The 15640-nt window shown below is 39.7% G+C and overlaps 2 protein-coding genes across 2 annotated transcripts; one reads left to right on the top strand and one right to left on the bottom strand.

Annotated features, from left to right (window-relative positions):
• Positions 1–249: 249 nt before the first annotated feature.
• Positions 250–3925, bottom strand: LOC306865232 (zinc finger protein ZIC 4-like; the record flags this gene model as incomplete). Its single annotated transcript, XM_079409717.1, has 3 exons — positions 250–689; positions 2767–3387; positions 3496–3925. 3 exons carry the CDS (start codon positions 3923–3925, stop codon positions 250–252), a joined length of 1491 nt encoding a protein of 496 aa, XP_079265843.1.
• A 4121-nt stretch (positions 3926–8046) lies between these two features.
• LOC306864641 (zinc finger protein ZIC 1) lies at positions 8047–11629 on the top strand. The gene is made up of 3 exons (XM_079408776.1): positions 8047–9297; positions 9788–9951; positions 10541–11629. The coding sequence occupies exons 1-3, from the start codon at positions 8328–8330 to the stop codon at positions 10736–10738; spliced, it is 1332 nt and encodes a 443-aa protein (XP_079264902.1). The 5' UTR covers positions 8047–8327; the 3' UTR covers positions 10739–11629.
• The last annotated feature ends 4011 nt before the right edge of the window (positions 11630–15640 follow it).

Genomic DNA, 15640 nt, shown 5'->3' with positions numbered 1-15640 from the left:
TAATGCAGTGACATGCGTACGGTCGGTGCACTATTTAGAAACACAGACACTCGGGACGTGGTGGTTAGGCAGTGACATTAGCTGTCAAAGGGCCAGTGCATCCTTCAGTAAGGCAGTAAAAGTGAACAAGCCTACTCTTTGAACTGACTTCCACAGGCGGCAGCCTGCGACCATTCAGTCCAAACCGGACTGTCCAAATAAGAGAAGATATCAAAGTCATTTTAGTCACTTTGCCAAAAGAACATTTTGCTAGAAGCCGTCCCTCCGTTCAGGATTGCTGTACGTTGGCCCCCCTGTATGGCCCGGTGTGGATGAACCGCTGGGTGGGGTCTGAGGGCCACTGGCACCGGAGCTGTGACACACGTACCATTCGCTTAAATTGGCCGGCTGGGACGATGATGAGAGAGGCTCGGAGAGCGCAGAGGGAGCTGGCTCCCGTCCCAAGTCCGATGAAGGAGAAACGAGAGATGGAGTCGATGATTCGTAACCCGAACTCGGAGGTGGAGACTTGCAGTGCACCTTCATGTGTTTTCTCAAAGAGCTGGGATGCGTGTACGATTTGTCACAACCTCTGACTTTGCAGTTGTACGGCTTATCGCTAGTGTGTACGTGGGAATGCTTTTTCCGGTCACTGCTGTTGGCGAACCGTCTGTCACAGCCGTCAAACTCGCATTTGAAAGGCTTTTCACCTAAAACAACAAAACAGTTGTGACAATGGTCAATACATGTAAAGCGCATTATTGCACATTGGGCACATAAGCAAATATCATTTGCATCAGTCGAACGCATGTCAAATTGTTCAGGGTAAATGGGGTCACATGAGCCCCGTGATATTGTGATTATCTTTTTACTGCTCTGTCTGCTCTCATGGCAGGCCCCTTGTGACTGGGACTCTCAGACAGCAATGATTTCTTTTCACAATTACAGATTATTGGGCATCCGTTCTTTAAAGCGTGTGCTTTTGTAGTAGTTTCATTTACCTTTGCAATGTAGAGCAGAAAGATCTCATAAAATACATCTGATCCACCATCTAAACTGCTATTAGGCCTGTCCCTCTGTAACCATAATAGCTGCTGGAGAAGGCAGCCAGGCAATAGAAATGTTGAATTAATTACATTTAATCACGTCAAGCTTATTTCCGAAGGACATAAGCTCCAGGAGTTTATAAGACTACGTAATTGCTGCTGTCTAATTACAGTTGCTTGCTGAATATCAATTTGACCTTCAGCTGTTGGGCCGAGAAAGCCAATCAAGAATATTAGTGTACTACAAGAAAGCAGTAAGAAAGAGACCCTTGGGAAACCATATCCATAACCAAAGATTCAAATACCGCCCAAGCAAGAAAATAATGTGGCTGCCCTCGGGAATGTTGCACAGAATTAATACATAACGGTGGTCACACATCAAAATTGAAAGAAAATGTTATCTTAGATGTAGTATCCAGTGAAACGTTACACGTAGCATCCTTACAATGCAAAAAGAAAAATGAACAATCTCACTGGCGGACATCGACCTTCTCTACTAAACCTGAAATGCAAAAAAAAAAAAAAAAAAAACATCTCCCAGTTGCTTCTAGTTGTGAAGAGCTCACAAAACATTAACATTAACAAAAATAACTATAAAAAACTAATGCATTTTATTAATATGTTGCATGTTTATTCTGTGAAGTCACGTCTGATTTACTCTTTCAGAACTTTGATATCGACTTGTTGCATGCGGTCAGTCTGCAAGTTTTGTCAACAGTCTACGCGTAGTTACCTACAGTTCAGAAATACATGGAAATAACTACAACATCATGTCCTTTGGTGCAATTAATGACAGTCGTTTTGGACAGTTTCTTTCTAAAGCCTGCTTCAGGGGGGAAAAGGCTACTGACCAAGGGTAGGCTAACTGGAACACACACACACACACACAGCTGCAGTGTAAGCAAAACAAGACAACAGCCAATCTAACATGCTATCATGCCCCTGTAGATCGTTCTGAGGGGAAATTGAATACTTGAACATTTTTTTTTAAGGAGTGTTTGTGGTTTCCAATGTGTAGCAGAGGAGTAGAGTATAGCAGTTTGCAATGTGACCATAAATACTTGTTTAGACTTAGAGTAATTGTTATATAAACAAATTATGGCCATTAAAAAAATTATAGTGGAAAATAAATAAAAAATGGGTTTTAACATAAGGCAGCACCCTACCACTTAATTATTATATTATTATTTTCGTCAGCCGACTAAACTGCACTCAGTAGGCCCCAAACATATGGATGTGCTGCAAAGCTGTAAGCAATCTGATCAAGTAAGGAATACATTATTTTTACAACACATGTGATTACAGTTTCTGATTAAGTCAATCAGAAACAGTAACATTCCACAGTGTCCCAGTATTACATGTTCCCCTTCTTTTTTATAAATAAGACTTATTGTTAAAATAATATTCTGTTATCGTGAACTAAAGTAACCTATTAAAACTTATCAAATTACAGCGACAAGGGTAATGGTGACAGTGTTCTGCGAAAATCCTTTATGAACCTCTGCATACATTATTTTGCGATAAAATCTCTTAAGAGTCAACCTACTTAAAAGCGGATTTTTTTGACAAACTGTGCCTCTATTTAGCTTGCAAGCTAGCTCACGTCATTAATAAACCAGTTGCTGTGCATCGATTCGTTTACACTCCAGCTTCATTGCTGTATGCCTAATGACGGAGGAGTTTTACGAGCAGTTAGCATTTAACTAAATTGTCCTAAGGGACGGGAAATTAAGCCACTGACCTGTGTGCGTCCTCTTGTGTATTTTCAAGTTTTCCGATCTGGCAAATACTTTTCCACAGCCGGGGAAAGGACAAGGAAATGGTTTCTCTCCGGTGTGCACTCTGATGTGATTCACAAGTTTGTACTTTGCTTTAAACGGCTTTCCCTCTCGCGGACACTCTTCCCAAAAACAGATATGGTTCGCTTGCTCCGGTCCTCCGACGTGCTCCACAGTCACATGTGTCACTAGTTCGTGCATGGTGCTGTAAGTTTTGGAGCAAAGTTTTTTCGCCGAGTGCTCGGGCTCCAGCCACTTGCAGATGAGCTCTTGCTTGATCGGTTGCCTCATGTATCGGAAAAAAGCGCCAGCTCCGTGGTGGTGATGTGCGCTGAGATTCATGTTCAGATTGAGCCCGCCGTATCCGTGCAGAGGAGAAGCAGCAAACGGGTCTGCCCTGGAGCTCGCTACTTGACTCAAATGATCAGAACGAACGTACATTTCGGCAGGTATTCCTAACCTTATTTGTCCGTTCAAGGCTTGGCCACCTGGTGCTCCGGTAGATGGCTGCTCGTGATGAAGTCCAGGGAAGAGCGTATGGTTTCCAGGGTCGGGGTGATGACCATAGTGTCCCGGATAGCTACCTGTTGTTGAGACAAACATTCCGTGGTGAGAGGCTGAACCAGAAGTCTGATCGGTCAGCACGGGCATGGCTTGAGCTGTCAAATCTCGGCGAATGAGGAAGTCCCTACCTGCGGATAGCGCCTGGGCCGTGTGAGACATAGAGTACGGGACCGTTGCCGCCTGCACCGGGCCAAAAGCTCCCGTTTGACTGGAGACCACTTCACTGTGGCCTGCAATATGATGATTGTGGTGGTGATGGTGATGGTGGTGGGGATAATGATGGGTTGGGCTGATTTTGAGGGCCGCGGAGTGCCCCATGTGTTCTGGCCCGAATGGACTCGGCCCCAGGCGGGGTTCCGCAGTCATCTCCCCAGGGTGCGAGTGAGCCATTGAGTGTGGATGGCTGCTGAACCCCGGGAAGCCTGTCACGCTCTGAGGGGTATGGTGGTGATGATGGTGATGGTGGTGAGCCCCTGCCAAGTCAACTAATCTCAGCGTCGTGTTCCGTTTGGAAAACGCGGGGTCCATCACAGGGCTTCCCAAAGCATCCACGCTCATTACTCCTAATTTTAGAATAACTTGACAGCAGGCAAAATAATAATAATGATGATGACAAATATATTTTAATCGCTTTGAAGAATACAGAAGAAAAAAAATTAAACTTCCCCTAAAGTTTAGTTGCTATCTCAGTGCCTACGTGGAATCCCATTCGGTTGAGAGGCAGCAGCAGGACGCTTTGATATACTGAATAGAGATTCATGGTAGGCGCTGCAGCCCGTGGAGCCAAACAATCACCGAGCGCTCTAATTGGTCAGAGCTCTGTGATTGACGTCACTCGTGACAGTTTCCAATGCGAAGAAAAATGTTTTAGTGACAGCAAACAGAAAGCGCGCATGCGCCGAGCCTCGGGCAGCGGGTGAAAAAAAAAAGAAAAAAGTTTTTGTTATGCAAAGGTTATTGTACTTTTAACTGCAACCTCGAAGTTACATTGAAGCAACCTTTCTTTATATTAGATCTGTGGTAAATCGGCGACTGCGCTTTTATCCGCTTACCGCAAAAATTGCATGCAATAAGAATGCGACATATGTTCTGTCTAGTAGTCCGTTATAGAGAACATTTGAAGAAGCTCCACAATAAACATCGAAAACGGCGGTTAGTACAAAGTTAAATTTTGCATTTGCATGCAGCTTGCTCAGACTCTGTTTTCTCTGTATTTAACCCTTTTGTCGAAAAAAGTTTTCACACCTCCTTTTTTCTCTAACGGTGCTTCTGCGTCGTCGTGGGATCGGTGTCTTGTGAGAAGCGCGAAGGTCGCCTATTGTCCGGAGGGTAAAAGTAACGCTATAGACCTGTTGTTATGATCGGGGGTAATTTTCGGCCTCAGTTGCTCAGCGGCGGCGGATCAGGCACACAGGAGGTGGTGCTTCATCAAAAGTGTACAGGGCAGCAAAGAAGTCTTGGCAAAATAGCTCGAGTAGCTGCTTAACAAAAATCATAATACAGATCTAATCCAATCTTTCCGATACGTAAAAGTTTAGCACAGCAGATTAGCCACAGATATTTAATAAACACACTGTTGACAGTGAACCTGTTATAAATAAAGTACAATCATGAATCAACAACCGGCTGTTGCGTTTGTCTTCTATAGAAAGCTTGAAAGCAACAGTGGCCACCTCATGAAAACTGGCTCAAGAGTTTTAGTAACATTCTTTGAACTTTGCCTAGAAGGCATTGCACGCGAATGCGAATCTTAACAGATATGGTCAGTGACTGTACATCTAACTCGAATGTATGCCCACAAGGTCTAACATAAGTTAAAAGTTTAATACTCTTCACAACAAGTAACAATAGCCTAGCTATCTAATGAAGTGTGAATGTTGATCTTCCATAATAAATTAATGTCTATTTTTTTGTGGAAGGAATTAAGAATTTTTCAAACATTATTTGTGTCCATGTTGCCGCAAGGATATTTATTTATTTATTTTTTTGCAAAAAGTTTTATAAAATATATGACTGCTTAATGAAAAATAGCATACATTATAATGTGTTACTTAAAACTCGTTGACCTTGTAAATAAAAGTGTAATGCTATTGTTTGTTTCTTTGTATGGCATTGAACGTAATTTTCCAACATGCAATGAAATAAGCCATAAACAGGCTCTGTGTCAAATCAGTTTAAATCATCATGAGGTGGTGAAAGAAGTTTTGGTGAATTGCAATGTGTTTCTTGAACAGTTTTGGTGAACTGAATGTTTCCCTCCTTGCAGAAATCAAAGTTTAACTACATAATTTAAATGCATAATTATCACCGTAATTGCAAATGTTTGAAGCTTTATTGTTATCAAACCAGCCGGCTATTTTACACAGATAGGAAGTGTTGGGTGAACTGACCTAAAAAGGTCAGACAGTTAGTATTAGATATGTCAAAAACCATATGTTCAATCTCCACTGGAATTAGGAGGATTATACGTGAGAGTATGGAGACAACATTTAGATAGTGTTGGTGTTCATGTGTCTCGAGGAAAAATGGAAACAGTTAACACCCCCACCCCCAGCTTACTTTGTTTTGTAACTTCATTCAAAGGTATATAATGTATATTTACTCTGACATACACAGCATATCAGAAACAGACGTTACATAAATGTGTGTGTGTGAGTAGTAGAAGTAGATTTGTGATTGCAAGTCTGCAAAATCGCATTTCACGGAAACACGACTTCATCTGAAGGCCATTGTGATCGTTTTATGTTCATGTATTACGATCACATGTGAACACAAAACTTAAGTCTAAAATCCACAATTGTAATCTATTAAAATAAAAAAAAGCGTGACCTTGGACATTTCTGCAACTTTAGGCGGATTCATTTTAATCAGGGTCAAGATGCATTCAATTATTGATGCAAGTAAATTGGTATTCCCTTGAGAACGGTCATGAATTGATCTGTCAGGCTTCTAGTGACAAAACCAGTGTCATAAATAAGTAAACATTGTTTGAACTATGACGAATAGTGAAGATGTTATTCAAATGGCTGGGGCTCGGGGTCGAATGGGTCGCAGTTGCACGTAACGAAAAGTTTATTTTCAGCTACTTTTTTGCTGTTTTGAGGGGAAAGTATGACCGAGTTTAATTTGACAAGAAATACAATGGAATATAACTCTCGGAATAAAGTCAGCTATTGCCAAAAAGTCACTGACATTGATTAAATATTCCAGTGCAGAAAAAAGGGTCAATTTCTAAGAAAAACTCTTTCTCGTCAATTCAAACACACACAGTTAAAATAACATCATTTAAAAAATATATAATTTTTACATAAGCTTAGGGCAGTTTAGGGCAGATTTTTTGCATATTAATACTTTTAGTAGATAGAAAATATATATTTATTTAATTAAATACGATTAGGTTATAATAATAATAATAACAATAATACATTATTCCTTATTAGACCTACCCCTTCAATGTGTCCAGTCTTTAAGGTATTTAATTGTTGTGTATGAAAAAAAAAAAAAAAAAAAAAAAAAAAAAAAAAAAAAAAAATATTTCTAGTTTTATCTGTTTTTGGTGCTCGGTAAATATTTCCCAATGATTCCAGTCTCCAAACTTATTTCGTCCCCACGCTACGAGTCTTACCGTTTTACACCTGTTGAAGACATCGTCCAGATTTCTTTTAAAAAGATAACGTCCTTCAGACAAACCATTCAACTCAACAGCTTCTTCTCTCTCTCTCTCTCTCTCTCTCTCTCTCTCTCTCTCTCCCTCTCTCTCTCTCTCTCTCTCTCTCTCTGGAAGGAGTTTGGGAGTGTATGGAGCTGAAGGCTGATATTTTAATGGTTCGTCTGTTCATGCGGCTTTGAACTCCAGCCGCCGGAGTTCCTGCAGAGAGAAATCCCACTTCACAACTTCCACAACCCACAACTTTTACACACACACAAGGGTGATACGTACTTGGAAGGCGTTTCTCGTTTAAAATATTTAATGTAAATGTCAAAGCAATTACTAAATTCCAACAACAGTACAACAAAAGTGTTTTGCATAAGCAACATCTGTGACTTTCTCAGACATCTCTCAATTGAAAACTTCGTCTAAAAGATGCATGTGTTGTGCATTCATTTTTTAAAATGCAAATAGTATGCCAGTGCAAAAAAAAAATATACGATTTCAACTTAAGGTATAAATATTTCTTGGTACAATTTTCTTCGTACGAGTTTATGAAAAAAACGAGAATCATAGCATTATTTTTTTTTTACACAGCATTTGTTTTTTTCAGGATGAAACTCACGAGTTCCATGCCAGGTAAGAACAGGCTACACTATATCACATTTCAGCCAGTGTTTACTAGATGCGCGCCAGGTTCTTCTCAGAGCATCAGGCTTCCACATAAGTAGGCCAAACGTGGAAGTACTCCGTCTAGGACAAAAGCTATTATTCGGCCATGCATTCACTAAACTCTGTTTTCTGAATTTCAACATCCAGAGCAAAATCACAGTCAGCAACCTCCCGACAATCCCATAGATTGATGATGTAAACCGACCAATCGCACTGATGCTGAGGCATGGCGGGCTGTTATTTGGTGAGTGAATGTTAGTAGGGGGAGAGCGCCCTCTCCAATGATGGTCCAAGCACGGGGTCACGTGCTGCCCCCCTCCTTCCCCATTCATCAGGGGTGGACTGTGTTGTCTTTTCAATTCATTTATCTGCAGGAATGATTGCGACTATCAGTCTGAAGCTCACCGCCTGACTGAGGAGGTGAAAGTTGCGCCACAGGAAGATAAACCGCAAAAGACAATATTGCACATGATTTGCGTGCGCATCGGATGAGCAGGAGAGGGAAATTCCTCTCCACAAAAAGTAAATAGGAATAGGGGATCGGAGTTCGCATCGCACAGACTCAAGTCCGAGAAAAAGCAAGCAGAGACAGTTGCTAGAGATTCTTCCTCTCTCAGTCTCCTCCGCTGCAGACTGAAGATGCTCTTGGACGCAGGACCACAGTATCCCACCATTGGAGTGACTACTTTCGGCTCCACCAGACATCACTCAACAGGCGAAGTTACAGACAGAGAAGTAGCTTTGGGTATCAATCCGTTCGCCGACGGTATGGGCGCTTTCAAAATCAACCACAGCTCCCACGACCTCGGCTCTGGGCAAACGGCGTTTTCCTCGCAAGCGCCCGGCTACGCCGCCGCTGCTGCCCTGGGACACCATCATCACCCCACTCATGTCAGCTCGTACTCCACCGCCGCCTTCAACTCCACTCGGGACTTTCTCTTTCGCAATCGGGGCTTCGGAGACGCCACGAGCGCGCAGCACAGTCTATTCGCCTCCGCTGCTGGAAGTTTCGCTGGACCACATGGACACTCTGACGCCGCTGGGCACCTGCTCTTCCCGGGACTGCACGAGCAAGCGGCCACGCACGCGTCCTCCAACGTGGTGAACAGTCAGATGCGCCTGGGCTTTTCTGGGGACATGTACGGCCGGGCCGAGCAATACGGTCACGTCGCGAGCCCCAGGTCCGAGCACTACGCCTCGACGCAGTTGCACGGCTATGGCCCCATGAACATGAATATGGCTGCCCATCACGGGGCAGGGGCCTTCTTTCGCTACATGAGACAGCCCATAAAGCAAGAGCTCATCTGCAAATGGGTCGAACCAGAGCAGCTGACGAATCCGAAAAAGTCCTGCAACAAAACTTTCAGCACCATGCACGAGCTCGTGACCCACCTGACGGTGGAGCACGTTGGGGGACCGGAGCAGTCGAATCACATTTGCTTTTGGGAAGAATGTCCCCGGGAAGGGAAACCGTTTAAAGCAAAGTATAAACTTGTGAATCACATCAGAGTGCACACCGGAGAGAAACCGTTTCCGTGTCCGTTCCCCGGCTGTGGAAAAGTATTTGCCCGATCGGAAAACCTGAAAATCCATAAAAGAACACACACCGGTAAGAAATGCATTCCCCCCATGTATATCCACTGCAATGTTACTGATAACATTTTGTGTTGTAATTATGGGACTTAAAATGGCAAGCAAATAATGCTAATATTATTTTGTAACTGTTTCATTATTTGCTTCTTTGTCCTATCGATAATTTTCATGCCAGCACAATTCCGGCACGCGAATCATTATTTCTATTCGATATAGATTATATCAAATCTAACAAATTAAACATATAGGCACCGTTGCGAAATAACGCAAACAAATTGGGTAAAATTTAAAGATAGATATATACATATATATATTTTTTGTGAGTCGTGTTTCGTAGTGGAATATGGAGTTTTTTTTTAACGCGTTTATATTTGCTCCTATTTATTTCTGTATTTATGTACCTCCAAATGTAACATTTCAATTAAAATAAAATAAATAAATAAATAAACATGTGCTGGCCTCCTAAAATGCGTATTTTGAGAGATGTTTTTTTCTGTTTGTGTTAGGTGAAAAACCTTTCAAGTGTGAGTATGAAGGCTGTGACAGACGCTTTGCGAACAGCAGTGATCGCAAGAAACACATGCACGTCCATACTTCTGACAAACCATATCTCTGCAAAATGTGTGATAAATCCTACACACATCCCAGCTCCCTCCGGAAACACATGAAGGTAACAACATTACCGTGCATTATTTATTGATTTTTTTTTTCACCTATATTATTTAAAGTTTTTTTTTTCTCTTCCGTCTTATTTAATTTCTACGCTGATTTAAAAATAACGCTTTTTACATTTTACTTCTATTAATGGACTCTTATGCAATGTTTTTAATGTGTTGAATAATTCTGCTGTATGCAACAAAATTATATGTGATTTTGATATAAAAGCTAACGATAAATACCGCCATAATCTAAACAAAGCTAAATACACTGAAAAAAATGATACATTGAATTTACTAATTTTTTTTAAGGTAAGTGGTTTCAATCAATTTATTTTAGCTACATTTAAATAAAAAAAAATACTGAAAGTTAGTCAACTAAATTTGATTATTTAAATATAGCTAAAATAAATTGATTGCAACCACTTACCTTAAAAAAAAAAAAAATCTAAATTCAATGTATAATTTTTTTCAGTGTACAATCTGACAGAATCTATACTATTTTCAGGCGCAATCGGTTGGTACAGTTTGAGATTCGAAATTATGAGGCACATGTGAAAGTATAGTTTCATGTACACTGATTTATGTTTGTCTTGGACTCAGGTTCACGAGTCGTCGTCTCAAGGATCCCAACCCTCCCCGGCAGCCAGCTCCGGCTACGAGTCCTCCACGCCGCCCACCATCGTGTCCCCTTCCACAGAAAACCAGAGCAGCAGCTCCATATCACCAGCATCATCCACAGTTCACCACACGAGCAGCCACAGCACCCTTTCGTCAAATTTTAATGAATGGTACGTGTAAATATTTTCAAAAGACTGCAGAATTAAGACTGCTTTGGAACCAAGACTCAAAAGTCAGCCTATTCTCGCGTGGACCTACATACACACACAATGTGAAGAATCTGAAAGGTTTTCTGTCTAGAGAGAGCAGTGCATGGACGGGGTGTGCAACGCTCTTGACAGCCTTTTTTCCGATTTATTTTGCTCTTTTCTTTCTTTCTTTTTTCTTCATATTTTCCGAAGACTGCACAGAGAACTCCAATTGCATGTTACCAGCAGGTCACAGCCTGTTTTTGTTTTTTGTACATAAAGATTCACCTAGTTTAAAATGTAATATTTTATTTTGTAAATAGTCATAATACAGTTTATGGAAATTTGTGGAAAAAAAAATGTGGTCCCTAGATATATGGAAAATGAGATGGTTTTACGAATATTGCGATGAATAGTCTTGACTGAAAAGAATGTTATAGTTTATGTGTACCAAATGTGAATTACCCAGTATTACCACAGTCTACACGTTTACCTAACCGATTAGTATTAATGTGCTTTTGTATCCAGTGCAACATTTCGTCTCCAGTCCAGTCTGAGTAGCACACAGTTGTTGTTATTTAATGTCATGTCGATAAACCGTGTAGTGAAAGCCTGAAGCTCCGTGTCAATCTTGTTTATGTAAGTGATCAAATATAAAACTGTCTATTGCATTGGCAATTGCAAGAAATTATTACTTGTATATAACTCAATTTTCCATATTTATCAGCATGTAAAGGACCGATAACATGTTAGAGATAATCGGTATTTATGGAAAATGCGTTCGTAGGGTATGTAAAATTTAGTTTACAAAATAATGTTTGGTTACTTTTCGTACAATATTAAAGAATTAAACGTACAACAATAAAAACAATGTCTTCAATACTTTATTTCTCGACTGTGCTTTAAACAATTGAATTGGAGGATGAGAAATACCAACGACGAAACTCCACAAGTTAATTATTATTTCTATTTATTTCATATAGTCTAAATTAAATCATTACATAACTACAACAATAATAAGCCCTGGTGTTAACAAGAGTTTACGCTTAAATAAGGAAATGTGAATTAATGACATTTCAGCCCTAAATACAACCAGCGCCAGCTTTTTTATTTTGCTCCACTAATTCAGCAGGACGAATTATTTTGTAAGTAATTTAATTTCACTTTTGTACCCCTCATTATTGTCAGAAATTAAAATAACCAAGTCCCCAGAGTAACGTTTTAATGCATTAAAATGTCAAATCGTGACGAATTCACTTCTCTACGTGTTCTTATTTAAATAGTTTGCATTACTTAACTCTCGTCACGGCCTTATATAGTTATGCTTGTTTGTGGCCAGTATATGGTAGGAGTGAAGGACTTTAGTCCAAGAAGAGGGCTTTTGTTCTTGGTAGCAACTTGCTTGATCGCCCCATTAGGCACATCAAGAACATGAGCGTGCTTAATATCTCCAGTGCACAATTCTCACTGCAAAACATGCTGTTTGGGTATTAAAATATACAAAATGATAAATCGTTCAATCATTGCGCATTTCTTCACGGTCAGAAAGTGCAAAGTTTTCCAGAATAAGAAAGGAGACCTCTACCTATGAAGGGAGGGGGGCAATCTGAGCGCTCTTAAATCCAGGCAAGCACGCGGTCTGTACTATTAGGAGTAGCCTACTATGCATGCATGCAACTTTGTGTGTGTGTCTCAGATAACACAAGATCATTAGCATGTGCAAATTTAAACTGTGCCCCAAGGCTATGAAACTAATGAATCGAGCACTGTAGTGTTTCTAATTCGTGGCCATTTGGATGTATTTTTGTTTTTAAATGTGTTCCGACGACATGCTAGTAGCAAAGAGGTGCTTAGTCACTTAAAGGAAAATGAAATATACGCTACAATGTTTACATGTTCCTCTTGGGGGTGTGCACAAGTGCAGGCGCGAGTGCAGACTGCCGTGCGCGTGCATGCGCGTGAGAAATAGCCCACAGACAGGAGGAGATACTGACTTCGGGAAAATATAAACATATTGGCACATCAAACAGTAGGGGCGAATACGGAATGCATTATGTCGGAGGTGATTTTTTTTCGAAATATGTTCATATTCTCCTTGCACGGGTCATTAGGTTTTGAGATATGTGAATGATGGTAATAAAATGAATTGTTCGACTCTATTTAACACTCTATCTATTCAAACGTTCTGGTACATTTTCATTCATGCACCGTTAGAGTAGTAGTAGAAAGTGTTATGTATTGATCCGTACAAATAATGCACATTTTTGAAGGAAGTCGTTTCGCTCGCCTGTTATCCTCATTACAAAATAAAAGCACAATAATCATATCCATGGACACGCCATTAGAATGTGGATATGTTAGATTATTTGATGGATATGATTGTTAACTAGGATATCCGTGCCTGTTTTTTGTCAGTTTGCCCGTTGTGGTAACCTAGGAAAAAGTAAATAAATAAAAAATAAAAAAGTCAAAATCCATTTAGGTGTAACAAACGTAATATGCCTAATAACACCAGATTAAAGGCGCACAGAACATAACATGCTACAGCCGTAAATATGTTTTTGCATTGTTTTAGATATAGCACAAAAACACTTTAGGAAAAGTTTAACGATTGTAACATAATACAGAGGCTCATGAATTGTCACAAGGAATACATATCTGATGTTTTTAGAAAAAAAAAAAAACTTTAAATTTTACCACATGGGCAGACATATAAAATATATAGCCTAGATTAAAACTATTAAATATAAATCGTAGGCCCTGTCGACTGCTTGGGAACTAAAAGGATTTCTCCGTGAACGCTCTCAGAAAAAGACATAATATTTTGATAATAAACTGCTTTTTCGACGCCATCATCTAGTTAAACAGAGAATAAAATTACCGTTTAATTTGAGCAAGATTAGCGAGTTTTATCTCATTTTTAAATGCAGTCTGAACGCAAAAGTGCGATTCAAATCAATAAGTGAAAGCTTTTCGACATTTGAGCATTAAACAAAAATCACATTAGCCTACTTGTTGTAAATTTCTTCAGGGAGTGAACCTTCGTTTTATCGTTTTCCGTATTTATTTTCCTAAGCGTCTTGCTTGAGAACGAAAAATGACAATGTACTTTCCAACAAGTTACATAACAGTCAAGGCGAGCCTTACGTAACTATTAACCTTAACCTGCACTTACGCAGCCCTAAATAACGGAAAGTTCCATATTGTTTAAGCCTCTTGATAGCTAGATATTGAGCTGCATTTAAATTCACTGCTGAACTTTCTGTGATTGTTGCACAGCTGTTGTCTAGAGATGGATGCATCGCTGTTCTTTCTCTGTAATGTAAAAGTAGCTGACAGTTTTCTCCTCTCATTCATATGCGCTTGACCTCTCTCTGACTTCAGCGCAGTCTTGTTCGGGTGAACACGTTGCAATGAGAGGAGGATGAGAAAAAAAAGACATTTAAACTTGAACGCAGAGTGCAAATTGACAACAGTGCGCCAGAGAGTCTGTGGAGTGTGACTGTTATTTTGCATTGAGATGGATGATTATTTTCAGAGTATTTATCATTGCTTTGTAAAGAAAGCAGTATAGATTGGTAGTGCAAAGACATGCAAATAGGTCATTCTTCTTGCTTTGATAGGTCAGGGGAGCATGCAGAGAAAATGTAACATATTTTACCTTAATATGCAACAGTATGTTAACTGTTAACTTGTCTCTAAAAAGACAACATTTGAAAAATTTAGTCTCCCTGAATAGACAATACACTTTTTTATGTAGTTAAATAAATAATTTACATTGTTCATTTGTTGTTATATATATATATATACATTAGTAATTGTACTGTTATTATTATTATTACCATTTTAATCAGTCTATATTTACATGTGTAACATGGACACTGTAAGAGAAATGCTAGCAAATAACTTTATTTTGTTGGGATTAACCTAGCCAAATGTTTCTGGAGTATATGCCCCTATGTACACGCCATACTGTGTTTTCTGCACTCTGCCCACAGCTTGGATTCACACTGCTAAAGAAAGAGCCGTCAACTAACATGAGTCATAAGGGTTTTTGTGACCCCTCCAGCATTAGTTGTGGACACCATGACACGCTATTAAGTTTGGACCCCAGAAGATTTGTGGAGGCGCTGACATTGTCTATGTTGTCGTGTTCCCCTGACGCGATGCTAAATGGGGTCATTCCAAATTAGTTGTTTGGGACAGGGCTGGACTTCTTCAGGGATGTTCACACACTCAGTGTCTAGGGGGAAAATACCAAATTGGAAATCCATGAAAATCAATGTATTTAATTTCAAAAGCATTATCTATCGCATATTGCAAACATAAAACATTGAAATGTAAATTAAGATGCTATAGCTATACACAGTATATGCAAATACTAAATAGCCTATATGAAATGTATACATTTCAAAATATTTAAATAACAGTTTAAATATTACTTCAAAATATTAAATCAGTAGTCTGCATGTTTGCAGAATAAACAAATCAGGTTTTTTGCTTGGTTACCTGTCGTGCGGCTAAGCAAAGTCTTTTTATAAGTTATGTTATTGGAGGGATTGGTATTTTATTTACTCGTCTCAGATGAGAGCAGCTTGTGGACATCTGCTCTTTAATTGCATCTCATCAGTATAATAAATGTTAAAGTCTGGAGGTGAGGCAATAGATTGGAACACGCAGATAATGGCCCTTCAAATGGAGTCTCAGAAGGTTATTCATTAAAGAAGTAATTTGTAAACTTAATGCACTTATAAAATAGTTCAATATTGGGTCTTTTTGCATTTCATGGGCCAGACATTAAAGGCAGAGAACAAGAGAGTGCATGTTTCCAAATTAAAAACTAGACGGCCAGACCTACATCATCACATCCCGGAAAATTTGTGTGAGCAAACAT

Source organism: Barbus barbus, assembly GCF_936440315.1.
Source record: "Barbus barbus genome assembly, chromosome: 46".
Lineage (NCBI taxonomy): Eukaryota > Metazoa > Chordata > Actinopteri > Cypriniformes > Cyprinidae > Barbus > Barbus barbus.
The sequence above is the reverse complement of the archived record's forward strand: the minus strand, read 5'-3'. Positions and strand labels throughout refer to the sequence as shown.